At 49.4% G+C, this 14,352-nt stretch overlaps 2 protein-coding genes across 3 annotated transcripts in view; one reads left to right on the top strand and one right to left on the bottom strand.

The window, feature by feature from the left end:
• Positions 1-8,444, bottom strand: part of BORCS7 (BLOC-1 related complex subunit 7) — a 34,301-nt gene extending 25,857 nt beyond the window's left edge. Inside the window, exons 1-2 of one of the 2 annotated variants that reach the window (XM_077748405.1) lie at positions 8,166-8,444; positions 6,490-6,618 (exon numbers count right to left, since the gene is read on the bottom strand). The gene's annotated coding sequence lies outside the window, so the exon portion shown is untranslated. The remainder of the gene's footprint in view (positions 1-6,489; positions 6,619-8,165) is intronic. The other variant, XM_077748406.1, reaches the window with a different exon arrangement.
• CYP17A1 (cytochrome P450 family 17 subfamily A member 1) lies at positions 1,223-6,899 on the top strand. The gene is made up of 8 exons (XM_077748401.1): positions 1,223-1,535; positions 2,677-2,815; positions 2,995-3,224; positions 4,079-4,165; positions 4,552-4,767; positions 5,088-5,257; positions 5,818-5,921; positions 6,437-6,899. Exons 1-8 carry the CDS (start codon positions 1,239-1,241, stop codon positions 6,721-6,723), a joined length of 1,530 nt encoding a protein of 509 aa, XP_077604527.1. The 5' UTR covers positions 1,223-1,238; the 3' UTR covers positions 6,724-6,899.
• Positions 8,445-14,352: the final 5,908 nt, after the last annotated feature.

Raw genomic sequence — 14,352 nt, 5'->3', positions numbered from 1 at the left:
TCATAAAAAACGATGGGGTTCTGATACAATGTGGATGAACCTCAGAAACGTTATGCCAGGTCAAATAAGCCAGACACACAAAACACAATATTGCAAGGTGCCACTCATGTGAAATAGACATATTCATAGAGACAAAGTAGATTAGAGGTTGCAAGGCGTAGGACGGAGGGTATCTGATGGGGAGTTATTTCTTAATGGGTCATTTCTGTTTTGGATGATGACAAAGTTTTGGGAGTAGATAGTGATGATGGCCATAGAACACTGTGTGTATATTTAATGCCACTGAATTGTACATGTTGAAATGGTTTAAATGGTAAATTTTATATTGCATATATTTTGATATAATAAAAATAACTTTCTAAAAAATGTCATATTAGAAGGTGGCCCAGCTAGAATTTGAACCCATACCTATCTGACTCTAAAGCCCATCCTCTCAACCCGAGAGCGTCACTGCCTCTGGAAACAGCAGCAAACCAGGAGTTAGGACATCTGGGTTCTTGCCATCATTATCTTGTGTGACATTCTACAAACCTGACCTTTCAAGGCATCACATTCCTGGGTTGTTAAATAAGACTGAACAAAATATCTTTGACAGTCCCTGCTGGTTGTGAGCCTCCTGACATCATCTGCCCACCGATTTTGATTTTACAATGTGGAAAGCCCCATGCCTTGATTCCTGACCAAGATACCATTTGTGGGGCACCTGGGTGGCTCAGTCGGTTAAGCATCTGACTTTAGCTCAGGTTCGTGGGTTTGAGCCCCACGTCGGGCTCTGTGCTGACAGCTCAGAGCCTGGAGCCTGCTTCAGATTCTGTGTCTCTCTTGCTCTCTGCCCCTCCCCATTCATGCTCTTTCTCTCTCAAAAAAAAATTTTTTTTAATTTAAAAATTAAAAAATAAAGATACCATTTGATTCGGGTGTACTCTGTAGACATTGATGAATGGGGAGCCCCAGGGGAGGGAGGCCCAGCTGGCTTCCCCTTACCTAGCTCCTCCCCTAGGGGTTGCCCTGGAGTTGAGCCAGCCCTTGAGGAGTCCTCCGCAACTCCTTCCTTTGTCTTTTCTGGAAAAGGGCTCCAGCCTGGCTGTGCTCCAGGATAAATTTCCACAAGGCAAGAGATAACACAAAGCCAAGGTGAAGAACAGGGCAGCCTTTAAAAAGGCCTCCTCGCACCCTAGAGTTAGAAGCAGCTCTTCCACTCCGTAGCTGTCTGTCTTGCTGGCCAGCACCCGGCCACCATGTGGGAGCTCTTGGTTTTCTTGCTGTTCACCCTAGCCTATTTCTTGTGGCCCAAGGCAAAGTACCCTGGTGCCAAGTATCCCAAGAGCCTCCCAACCCTGCCCTTTGTGGGCAGCCTGCTATTCCTCCCCAGAAGTGGCCATCCACACGTGAACTTCTTCAAGCTGCAGAAAAAATATGGCCCCATCTATTCCTTTCGTCTGGGGACCAAGACTACAGTGATGGTTGGTGACCACCAGCTGGCCAAGGAGGTGCTTATCAAGAAGGGCAAGGAATTCTCTGGGCGGCCCCAAGTGGTAAGCAGTGCCCACCAACCCTCCTCTCTCACCAGCCCCTGGTTCTTCAGTTCTTCGGCCAAGACCATGTCTGGAATGACCCTTCTGACTTCTGTAATTCTTCTAACCTGTAATTCTTCCCAAAACAGATTAGCTGGGCTGTGGGTGGGAATCAACCCCTCAGACCCCACCCGGCCTCTAAACCAGGCATGAAGAATCAAAGGAATACCTCCTTTTCTGGGCTTCTAGGAGGTGGGCTGGGGTGCGAGCCTCACTCTTGTCATCTCACCTGGAACTGGATGATGTTCTCTCTGACTCTCCATTTCCCTAATTAACTGACATAGTTTATGCAAAGCACTTAGCCCAGTGCCCAGAGCAATAAGTCCTCAATAAACAGCCTTTAGGAATGCTATTCTTCATGTGGAAAAAGGGGTTTAAATGATTACTGTGTCCTATGGGAAGGTGTGAGGGAGAAGCAGCTTTGCTTTTGCAGGGCTGGGACTGCCGTTTCTTTGGGGCTGTCCCCAGCTGCTCTGGGTTACATAAGGCTGACACCTGGTAACATTTCAAGGATGCTGATCATCTATCCTACTGAACCTTCTGTAATGCTCCTGGGGGAGGAGAGAAGCTAACCAACTGGGAGTACTTCCAGTGCCCCTTCCTCACACCTGCTGCTGAGTACCCTCCCGAAGAGTCCAGGCAGCCCCCTGCCGCTCCCCCCAACCCCCTGCAGCCACTTATCTCTGATCAGGCCAAGGGTTGACTCATTTTTCTTTGGATCAGTCGCCCAGATCTGCTGGCCAGTGGCCTCACTCCCAATTCTCCTGAGCAAAGAGGATCAGGAGGAAGCTAACCAGATGGGGCTTGTGGGTCATAGGATATAAGAGGGGAGGCTTTGAAGCCTGATGCTTTTTGAGGTCCCTCTGGGAAGAGGTGGTTTGGCCCAAGTCCAGAATGCCTTCTCCAGATGGGGCCTTAGGGTGGGCACACATCCTTGCAATGGAAGGGCAGAGAGAGTAGATGAGCTGCTGCTGCATCTTCAGCACCCCCCAGAGGGCCAGGGAAAGGCAGAGATCTGGGCAGTCCAAGCCACCTCTTCCCAGAGGGACCTCAAAAAGCATCAGGCTTGTCTGATTCCTATAGTCTTTCCTGCTCTCCAAAGGTGACTCTGGATATCCTGTCTGACAACCAAAAGGGCATTGCCTTCGCTGACCATGGTGCAAGCTGGCAGTTGCACAGGAAGCTGGTGCTGGCCACCTTTGCTCTGTTCAAGGATGGCGACCAAAGGCTAGAGAAGATCAGTGAGTGCTGGCTGGCCCCTCAGACCACTGGTGGNGGGTGCAAGGGAAAGCTCAATCCAGTGCTTTCTTGGCTCCTGCTGCCATCTAGTGGCCTTCTGGTCTATGTCCCTGGCCAAGATGGAATTGGGAGGGAGAGGGCGCTGCTTAATTCCCCACTGTCATGCCCCCTCTCCTCTCAGTTTGTCAGGAAATCAGTTTATTGTGTGATAACCTGGCCGCCCAGGATGGACAGTCCATAGATTTGTCCTTGCCTCTCTTCCTGGCGGTGACCAACATAATCGGCTTGATCTGCTTCAACTCCTCCTACAAGAATGAAGATCCTGCTCTGAAGATCATATATAATTACAATGAAGGCATCTTGAATACTTTGGGAAAGGACAATTTGGTAGACATATTCCCCATGCTGAAGGTAAGGATAAGGCCAGGCCACACTCTCAGATCCCAACAATCCCTGATTGCAGTCTGCATTTCTTACTGCCTAGCTCCAGACCCACTTTTTTCCAGACTACCTCAGCTACAGTGACCTCTATCTCTTCTGACTCTTTTTAAAACCTTTCCACCTCTCTACAGAAATAGGTTTAGCTTTTAACTCTGCATTTTAATACTCATGATAATGGCTCTCATTTATTTACCAATTGCTCAGTCTTAAGCACTCCACATGCATTAATCAAGTAATTCCCCCTTGAAGGTCAGTTTCCATACAGATGAAAATAGAGGCCTTACAAAGTTAAGGAATTTGCCCCAGGCTTCAGATTCAAGTCTATCTTACTCCTAAGGGCTGGGCACACAGTGAAGTCTACTTAGTAGACCCTCAATCAGTGTCTGATGTCTGATTGAAAGGGCAGGGAGAAATGGAGATGCTCCCTTTTTCCTTATTTGGAGTTGTCCTAGTTGCCATTAATAATCCCATTCTTGGGGAGCCTGGGTGGCTCAGTTGGTTAAGCGTCCGATTTCAGCTCAGGTCACGATCGTGGGTTTGAGCCCCGTGTTGGGCTTTGTGCTGACAGCCNGGTGCCTGGGTGGCTTAGTTGGTTTAATGTCCAACTCTTGATTTTGGCTCAGGTCATGATCCCAGAGTCATGGAATCGAACCCTGCATCCACACTCAGCGTAGAGTCCACTTACGATTCTTTCTCTCTTTCTCCCTTCTCCCCTCCTCTCCAGAGACAGAAATCTAAGATACCAGATTCTCCAGGAGGGATTCTGGTAGCTGGAGAAGCAAAATAGAAGAGGGATGGATTTGACATTTATTTCCACTTTTCAGATTTTCCCCAACCAAACCTTGGAAAAAATGAAGGGTTATGTTAAAAAGCGAGATGAATTGCTGACTGAAATCCTTGAAAAATATAAGGTAGGAAATGGAGCAGAAGAGACAAGAGTTAGGTTGAAATATCATGAAAACGGGGCTGGGGTCCACTTTGGACACTGTAGGATCTCTAGCACCTAGCAGAGAGCCTGGAACATAGTGGGTCCTCAATAAAAATGACTTAACTAATGAATAGGGGTGAGGAAGTAATTGCAGAGGATCCTAGAAGGGACCCATTCACTCCCAAAATTTAAAGAGAACCCAATGCTGCCTCCTACCCTCACAAACGCATAGGTCCTGCCTCACCTCACCCCCCTCCCTCACTTCCAAGTGGAAGGAGCCTTTGCATCTCTAGTCTGGTATGGATGTATGGCAGGGTATTGCAGATGGGGCTCCTTCTTTATCACTGTCTCCCAACTTCACCCAACCAGGAGAACTTCAGCAGTGACTCTATCACCAACATGCTGGATGTACTGATCCAAGCCAAGATGAACTCAGACAATAACAATGCTGCCTCGGACCAGGATTCAAAGCTGCTTTCAGATAAACACATTCTTTCCACCATAGGAGACATCTTTGGGGCTGGTGTGGAGACCACCACATCTGTGGTGAGGTGGACTGTGGCCTTCCTGTTACACCATCCACAGGTGGGCTTCTCCTTACTCTGGTTTTCCCAGCCACTCTTCACCCCAGCCAGATCCACCTATGGCCCCAAAAGGAGGGAGAAGCAATACCCTCTGCCCTTCCATGCAAGATGACTGGGCTGCTCCACTCCTTACCCAAGCAGTAGTTGGCTTTGGCCCTAGGGTGGAGCTGCCCCATCTTCTGGAAGCAAAGCCCGGCTGCAAAGCCATCACTGGGAAGAGTCTGAGCCAGACCTTCTGGATGTGACAATAGGATTCCTCTAAGCCCATGCTTCCCCTGGGCTTAAGCATGTTGGTCACATCTACCCTGCTCTGGCCCTCAGTTATATAAGAAGATCCAGGAGGAGATTGACCAGAATATAGGTTTCAGCCGCACACCAACTATGAGTGACCGGAACCAACTCATCTTGCTGGAGGCCACCCTCCGAGAGGTGCTTCGCATCCGGCCTGTGGCCCCTACGCTCATCCCCCACAAAGCTATCGTGGATTCCAGGTATGCCTTCCCTCCCAATAACACAGTACGCTTGCCAGCCCACTTGGTCCCTCCTCTACCACTCCTCAACTTGCTGGTCAACCTATACTCAACCACTGAACATCAATCATCTTACCCCTCACCCTACTGATCAATATATCCACCACCTGCTAATATCCACTGACTAATCCACAGATCTAACCAACCTCCCTCAGAAGCTGCCAGCTGCTCTGGAGACATGTGGTCTGCGATAAAAGACCAGGTGCTCTCTCTTCCTACCCAATCCAGTAGACATAACACATGCACACACATGCACCAGCTCAAAATGCACACCCACATGCCCTGGCAGACACAAATGTCCACACACACAAGTATTTAAGACATAAGAGCCAGTCGGGAAGAGGGCTGAAGAAGGGCTAGATTCATACTGGGTCTGGAAGAAGCTGAGGAAAAGATGAGGAAGTGGAGACAAGGACAAGTTGGGCTTTGTCCTCCAGGGTAGGGGACTGTAGAGGCTTGGGGCTGGGCAGTTTGGGAAGGACAATATTTTAGACTTCTCTTTCTCTCCCTCTTTGGGGCAGCATTGGGGAGTTTGCCATTGACAAGGGCACAAATGTTATCATCAATTTGTGGGCACTACATCACAATGAGAAGGAGTGGTACCGGCCCGACCAGTTCATGCCCGGTGAGTCCCTGTTCTGTCCTGCCCCCAGGCCACACAGCCAACCTAGCCTCCGTGCTCCATCATTCCAGCATGCCATTCCCTCTGCTACTAGAAAACTCCTGGCTCCAGCTACATAAACCTGTTGACAGTCCCATTCTACCCTAGACTGACTTACCCAAACTCTTCACGGTTGCCTCATTTTCTCCTTCTACCAACTGCAAAGGTCCTCTGGGAAGCTCTCAAGGTATATGGCTCCCATATACCTAGAGTCAGCCCCTCTCCCCTTGGATGGTGGCATTTTCATTTGTTAATACTGCCTCCTTTCCACCCTTCCTGAATATTGCATTTCATTTGTGCATTTCTCAGGGCTACCTGGGAGCTGGAGCTGGGCTGTGTCTCTCCTCAGGTTGGGGTTCCCCCATGCCAGGCTATCCAGCTCCTCAGACTGGGGCTCCCTGGGCAAGGCTGTGTCTCCCCCTCAGTCAGGGCAGAGCCATTACTGCGCTGACGCTGGCTGACACCTCCCCATTCCACAGAGCGCTTCTTGGACCCCACGAGGAGTCAGCTCATCTCGCCATCATTAAGTTACCTGCCCTTTGGAGCAGGACCCCGTTCCTGCTTAGGTGAGAGCCTGGCTCGCCAGGAGATCTTCCTCTTCATGGCCTGGCTGCTGCAGAGGTTCGAGCTGGAGGTCCCTGATGACGGGCAGCTGCCCTCCCTGAAAGGCACCCCCACAGTGGTCTTTTTGATTGAGCCTTTCAAAGTGAAGATTAAGGTACGCCAGGCCTGGAGGGAAGCCCAGGCTGAGGGGCGTAGCACCTAGAGGCTGACCTAGCATCCCCTGATTCCACCCTGTGCAGCTTCACTGCACAGAATTAGACGTGCAACTCCACCTTCCCCCCCCCCGCTTTCCTCCCTCCCCGGGGCCCACACTGCCTTCTGTTCCAGTCTGCAATCCTTGGAAGTGGTATGCATAAACAAAACAGTTTTTCTTCCTGGTCCCTGAGCAGTTCATTTATTTGTTCATTTGTTCACTCATTCTTTCGACAAATGTTTATTGAGCACCTACTTTGTGCCACTCACTATCCCTGGACACTCAAGCTCCCTGGTTTTGTGAGGCTTACACTCCAGTGAAGGCTGACAAATAAGCATGACAGAGACTCCTAAGTACTTTGAAGTCAATTATACTGGATGTTGGTGATGTGAGAAGAGAATGACAGAGTGGAGGGTGGCCACTGCAAGCCAGTAGTTGGGAAGGTATAAAGATCTTGGGGAAAGCATCCCATGCTGAGGGAGCAGCAGGTGGAAAGTTCTCTAGGTGGGAGAGGTCAGCATGGCAAGAGCAGAGCAAATGAAAGGGGAGAACGGTTCCCGATAGGGTCAGATTAGAGGCAGAGGCTAGGTCTCATGGACCCTTTGTAAGTGGCAGGAAGGAGTTTAGGTGTTTACCCCAAATATGATAGAAAGTCACTGCTGGGCAGGGGAGTAGGGAGTTATACATGTAAGTGGGAAGGTCTGGTTTGTATTTTTTTTTTTTGTAAGTTTATTTATTTTGAGAGGAGAAAGAGTGTGCATGAGTGGGGAGGAGCAGACAGAGAGGATCCCAAGCAGGCTTCATGCAGAGCCCAACATGGGGCTCGAACCCATGAACCATGAGATCATGACTGAGCTGAAACCAAGAATCGGATGCTCAACCTAGCCGCCCAGACTCCCCTGGTTTGTATTTTTAAGAACACCCTAGGTGCTGAGTGGAGATTGGTCTGAGAGGGGTGGGGAGGAGGGGATGGTTGTACTCGTCCACAGAACAAGGTAATGGTGGCTTAGTCTCTGGCCACAATAGTGGAGATGGTGAGAGTTGGTGGGATTGCTTATATTTTGGAAGTAGAGCAGATCTTGTTTGATCCAGACAGGAATTATTGTGTGTACCTCAAAGGTTTGGCTTTGGGGGGAGTGTGTGTAATCCCCAAACTCAAGCCACCACTACCCATCCCTCTTGTCATGGTCCCCAAAGACCAGCAGGTGTCCTTTCCCTCATCCTGGCCTGGGGTAAACACTGCCAGGAAAGCATTCTACAGCGGACTTCTGCTCAAGCACCCGGGCCCTGCTCCGCTCCCCATGCCACAACCCCAGGAAATCTGTAAAGGCCTCACTAGAAAATGGCTCCTAGACTTCTTCAAATCTTGAAACCAGCAACTAAACCTTGGCCACTGGCCAGTTTACAAGTGAAAGATGTCCTGAGACGCACTGGGAGACACTGATCCTTACCTGTTAGCCTAGAAGAGAGGCTCCTGGCTCCGCCAGCCGGGCCAGGGTCAGATCATCAACCCACTCCTTCTCTCCCGCCTGGTGGAGGGTTCTGGAAGGGACAATGGGGCAAGGCTGAGACCATGTCTGGCCATGTTTTCAGAAGAAGAAATCAATGGAGCCCCTGCAAGGAAGGAGGGGCAAAGTTTTCCATTACAGCAGCAACTTCCTTCAAAGATTTTTGTTAATCCAGTGGTAAGAGACCATTCCTTACTGTCCCCCCAACTCAGACCTGGCCTTTACTGGCCAGTAACCTAAGGGTCTTGGTAAAGAGTGCACAGAGGAGTTTGTGGGCAGCTGTGGCTAACCAGCTCCCATCATAAGCAGCCTGGAAAAAATGCTGACACCACAATGGGCAGATGGGAAAGGGTTTAACTGGTGGTAGCCCCCTCCCTCTCCCACAGTCCTCTGCCCCCCTCCGCTTGTGGCTGGTCTAGAGCCAAGCTACCCTCGGCTTAAAGCAAAGGGGAGTAAATGGGCTGGAGGTGAGTTAAGTATTCTACTCTCCAACTATTGAATCAGATCACTGAGTGGCAGGGAAATGAGAGACTAACCCTTCGTTTTGAAGAGGACAAAACAGGGGTGCCTGGGAGGCTCAGTCGGTTTAGCATCTGACTTCAGCTCAGGTCATGATCTCACAGTTCGTGGGTTCAAGCCCCGCACCAGGTTCTGTGCTGACAGCTCAGAGCCTGGAGCCTGCTTCGGATTCTGTATCTCCCTCTCTCTCTGAACCTCCCTTGCTCATGCTGTCTCTCTCTCTCTCTCTCTCTCTCTCTCTCTCAGAAATAAGTAAAACATTAAAAAAAAATAAAGAGGACAAAACTGAGGGCCGGTGGGGGCAAGAGCAGGGGAGGTGACCTGCCCTAAGTCACACGGCTCCTTAGGATGAGTGCTGGGACTAGAACCCAAGATTTCAATGATGCAGGAAGAAGAGCCAAACACGCTTTCCTTCTCACCTGTCGGGTGTCCATGCAGAAGACTCAGGGTATCTGGCCAGGGAGAGTACAAAGCTGAATGTCCCTTCACAAAATGGCCTCATGAACTCTGACTCCTGCCCACACTGTTCTTCCCCTGCCAAGAAGGCCTTTTCCTACTGACCTAACTCCTCGCATCCTGAGTCTCAGAGGGCAAGCCTTATTCCAGGACATATCTCATGACTCCCAGCCCCTGCGCTTGTCCCCTTTTCAGCTTGTGTTCCTTCTACTGAATCCCATGCACACCTAAGCTTCCAATTGGGTTCAAAATGGATGTAGTGTCCCCCAGGGGCACTATCTGCCCCTGTATCTCCGGAGTTCAAGACCGGAGACTGAATCTTCTCACATTCCTTACCCTGCACATCAGCACCTGGCAAGTAGGCTAGACACACAACAGACTGAAGCCAATGCTCTTAATCTCTGGGCTAATTGGTCCAGTGATACATAGACTGTCTCCTCATGCAGAAGGAGGCCCAGATCTTTACACAGCTGGAAGGCCTTTGTTAGGACCCCACAGTCACATTTCAAGCCTCAGAATGCCCCTTACCCAGTGGTATCATGATAAATAAACAACTAAAAAATCAGTTCCCTGGTGCTAGTGGTAGGGAATAGCCCTGACTTGCAGTGTTTGCCAATTGCCATGATGTAAACACTCCCCACTATGAGTAATAATTTCAAGCCACCAATGTGAGGCCACTGAAAAACAGAGCTGCAGAGGGATACATGGTGGCATTATATGCTATTTACCTTGATATTATGTAGTAAATACCATTATATAGTATTCCCACCACAGAGGTAGATGTAAACAACCTCAAGGGCATAGATAATAGTAACATGTAGTAAAATAATTAGCAAATGATTAGTTTTGAGTATTTATTACCTTTGGTTTGATTACAGTGCATTCCCTGGTAGGTTTAAATAGTTTAATTTTTTAATGGTTATTTAATAAACAGCTCATAAAATTCCTGGAAATTTAATACTCAGCTTTTGTGAGCCAGAACACCGGGCTGTCCCAGGAGAAATGGGCCATCCTTGTCTTTCAGAAGGGCAGCTCCCCAGAGTCTCCATTCTGAGGGGACGGGACCCCTTCTTTGGCACCCTTGGTGTGGAGTGGGGGGGGGGGTAGGTGAGAGTGATTGTTCTAGGGTCTCTGGTGGCCATAAAACCTGAAACAAATGAAAAGCCCTTTCTCCGGTCACCCGCCTAGGTGTAGACACCCACCTCTGGAGGAAAGGAATCCAACCACAGAGGTGAGGGGTCGGGGAGGACTGGATGAGGAGGACCCACGGGCTAGTCTCCAGACTTCGCAGGTGCCCCGCCCTGGATCTTAGGTCCATTGCTCGGTTCTCGAGCCCATTTCCTCATTTAGGGAGTGGGGACCTTATCACCTGTGCTGCTCACTGTCTGAGGCCCTGGGGAGGGTGAAAAGCAGAAAGGGCCAGGGAAGCAGGGAAAGCTATAGAAAATTAAGAGGTCAGGCTGTGCAGGCAAGTTCTCCCAGGCTCGTCATTTACAGACTCAGTGACCATGGGCACCTGACTCGGCCTTCTTAAACGGCAGTTTTCTCAACTCTAATATGGATGTCTGAGGTGTGCATAGAAACAGTACCACCCACCTCAGAATGTTGCCAAAGGTCAAATACGGACCTACAAAATGTGTTCAGTCCCTCGATAAATACTGGCTTTACTGCCACTGCCTATGGCCAGATCCACAAAATAAGCCCTCCTCTAAGGATGAAGAAGCAGGTGTTGTCCGGACAGGTCCCTCTTCAGGACAGGACCTCCAGGAACCCTCCCTTGCAGGCTTTGATGATGCTGTCTGCCTCTGCCTTCTCTCCCCAGCCAGGGGGCATGCTGGCAGCTGGAAAGTAGGTGGAGAACCCAGAGACCAACTTCTCATGGTTCCAACACAGAGGCCGCTTTGTAACATTTTCTAGTGGGATTGGGTTTCTAAACACTTCTTGGTAAGAAGACAGGCAATGAAAGGGTAGACTGGTGGGGAGCAGGCTGAGAGTGAGGAGAAACTTTGGATCAAATAAATCCTCTTCTCCCCTCCAAGACACCCAAAAGCTCTAACTCCTGAGATTTTTACAGTGTTTCCTGGGGGACTCACCCTCCCCGGGGAAGTCAGTATTGATCTTCACCTATCTCAGGTGTGAGGCCATTTCAGCACAGAGGGGCTCTGGCAGGGATGCCTGGCTCGGGGTGGGGGCCTCTGGAGGCTTCTGATGAGGGCGGGGGGAGAAGCCAGGGGGATAAGTAGCTCCTGAGGAAACAGTGTCTGGACAACTTGCCTGCTCATCACCTTTCTCTGATTCTCTCTCACCTTTGAAAAGAAACAAAAGTTCTTCATGTGCCTTGTGAGCACCAAGTCTTCAGTGTTCTTCAGTGTTCAAATCCCGGCTCTACTGCTTCCTAGCTGTGTGGTCTTGGACAAGTCGGTCAACTTCTCTGAATGCTACAACACTGTTAAGAAAGCAGTCCATACCTCGCATGGCTGCTTTGAGGCTAAAATGGACAATAAAATGTAGGTAAGATGTTTACACAAGACCCAATAATGTGCAGTCAGTAAACAGAACAATAAAGACAGATTACTTTATTACCAGTTTACCTCTCCAGATGCATCTCTTGACACTTCCCAGAATGCACTTATCTACAAAGATTAAATTGCTAGCAGCTTTAGACATTTCGGCCTCCCATGCTTTGGTGTGCTTTTCAGCACCTGGCACTTAGTATGCATTCAATAATCTGCAAAACATTTACCTAGAATTCCCTTTACACCGTTCTTTACCTGGTGAGCTCAGTTTAGAGGTCCCTCTTCCAGGTAGGCTACCCTATACCCCCAGGTGGGTGACATTCTCTTCTAAAGCATCCTGTGCACACATGCTTTATGGTACTGACCATGTGCTACTAATACCGTGTACATGCCATTTTTCCCCCTCGGGGCCCTTAGCTCTTCTGAAGAGGAGCCCAGTCTAAGGCGTCTGTGCATTCCCGATGCTTAGCACATGGTAGGTGCTCGATAAATGCTCATCTTGTTAAAGCCGGTCACCTGCTGCCAGGCTGAGAACCCCATCCCCAACATCTCCTAGGACCCAGGGCCCTTACCACTAGGTTCAGGTAGAAGCAGGTTTCCAGGAAGTTTGGCTAACAGCCAGCCAAACCCACTCCCTACTCCTCCTGGGTCAAATCCTCTTTTTCCTCCCTGGATGAAAACAGAGGAAATGGAGAACAGGGAGTTTCTTGAGATTCTTGTTCATCAAAGTTCCTGTTTTGTGCTTCAGAGAATTGGTATCGTCTCCAGCTGAACTTGGTCCCCTGGGCAGTAGAGATAGACAATGCTACACCTCATTAGAGAAATGAGGAACTTAGTGAGCCAGGAACCCGGGGTGTAGAGAGGGCGCCTCCACAGACCCAGGCATCAAGGGTTAATGCACAGCCTCTAGCATGTAGCCTGAGAGGGTGGTACTCCTTTTTTTGCCACTCAGACATTAGTTTAACGAAGGCAGGAATGATGTACTCCCCAGTCCTTTCCCATGGTTTTAGAACAGAACTGTCTCCAGATGCAAACATGGCTCCCCTGGGCTTAGTTGGAGGAGTTCAACAGTTTAAAAGTAACTAGGCAGCAACCATCCCACTGGAATTACTGAGGGGCCAGAATAGTGACCTCTGGCCCAGGGTCAAAGACGGAGGTGGGGGCCTGTCTGGCTTACACTGGACTCTAGACAATAGTGCCGACTGCAGGGTAAACCCAGAGGCTAGGGAAGACAAATGCTGTCAGCATCCTCTGCCGGCCCATTAGTGAGCGTTCCACTCGGGGAGGCAGGAACCCCCCCTAGGAGGGCTCCAAGATGCACATCATATCACTTTGCCCACCTCCAGGCCATGCAAGGAGAAGATCTGCTAGGTGGCAGTGTTCCCCTTCCTGGGCAGAGACAAAGGCTGGTCCTTCCCTAGAGCAGGGACTTCTTTACATCTGACTCCAAGTTCTAGGAGGATAGTCTTAAGGATGAGGTGAAATGACAAGGAATCTTAGGAAAGAATCACTGGCCCAGGATGGCAGGTGCTGGCACACCAGTGGCTCTCCCATGGCCTAGAAATCAGTTCTCAAGTCTCTGCCTGGTAGTAGAAATCAGTTCTCAAGTCTCTGCCTGGTAGGCAAGACCTCAAGCAAGCCCTCCCAATTCCTCAAGATTCCTTAAATCTGTACCATTCACTTCATCTCAATCTACCTCCTGTTGTTAACTATTTTACACGGGTGTTTTGTCTTCCTGACTAGAACTTGACTTCTAGAGGGCAGAGGTTTTGTCTTCTAAATTTCTTTTGCATTCTCCTCCACATCCAGCACAGTGATGGGCACAAAATGGGAGACTCAGTAATACATGCTTTGTGTATCAAATTCCAGGGCCTATCGTATCATTTTTTTCCCTAAAGATTTAAAAAGAAACTTTTTAATGGTGTATTTATTTTTGAGAGAGAGAGAGAGACCATGAGTGGGAGTGGGGCTGAGAGGAAGACCCAGAATCTGAAGCAGGCTCCAGGCTCTGAGCTGTCAGCACAGAGCTCAAACGTGGCTCAAACCCACGAACCACGAGGTCATAACCTGAGCCGAAGTTGGATGTTCAACTGACTGAGCCACCGAGGTGCCCCCAAGATTTTTCTTATTTTTTAAGTAATCTCTACATCCAACGTGGGGCTCGAACTCACAAGCCTGAGACCAAGAGTCACACTCTCCACCAGAGGAGCCAGCCAGGCACCCCTCTATCACATCATTAAGAGATCTCACAGAGTGCTTGCTTTCTTTCAAATGGCATTTCAGTTTCTGGGTATCCAACAAAACTGGTTTCTGCTTTTTGGTTGTCTGATTTTAACCTGCTTGTGGGACTTTACCAAATATTCCAAACATCAGAAATATACCTGTGGCAGAGAGAGGGTTTGGGGAAAACTCCTCAGGACAAAGTGTGGCCTCAGCGGAAGTATTACCCAGCCTGCCCTTGGCCCTGTGGTTTCTGCTCGGGCCAGGGGCCTGTCCTCAACTGCTCCACAACTTCTCTCGGTCTCTGTGTAGATGAGGGAAAAATGCAGCTAGGAATCTTGGGAGTTTGACCCCTGAAGTATGAGGAAGGGGAATGATAACAATAATAACAAAAAAAGTGTTGCAAGAAAAAAGAACAG

The sequence above is a fragment of the Crocuta crocuta genome, unplaced genomic scaffold (assembly GCF_008692635.1).
Source record: "Crocuta crocuta isolate KB4526 unplaced genomic scaffold, BGI_CrCroc_1.0 scaffold619, whole genome shotgun sequence".
Taxonomy (NCBI): Eukaryota; Metazoa; Chordata; class Mammalia; order Carnivora; family Hyaenidae; genus Crocuta; species Crocuta crocuta.
Note: the sequence above shows the minus strand (reverse complement) of the source record. Positions and strands in the feature narration are given on the sequence as shown.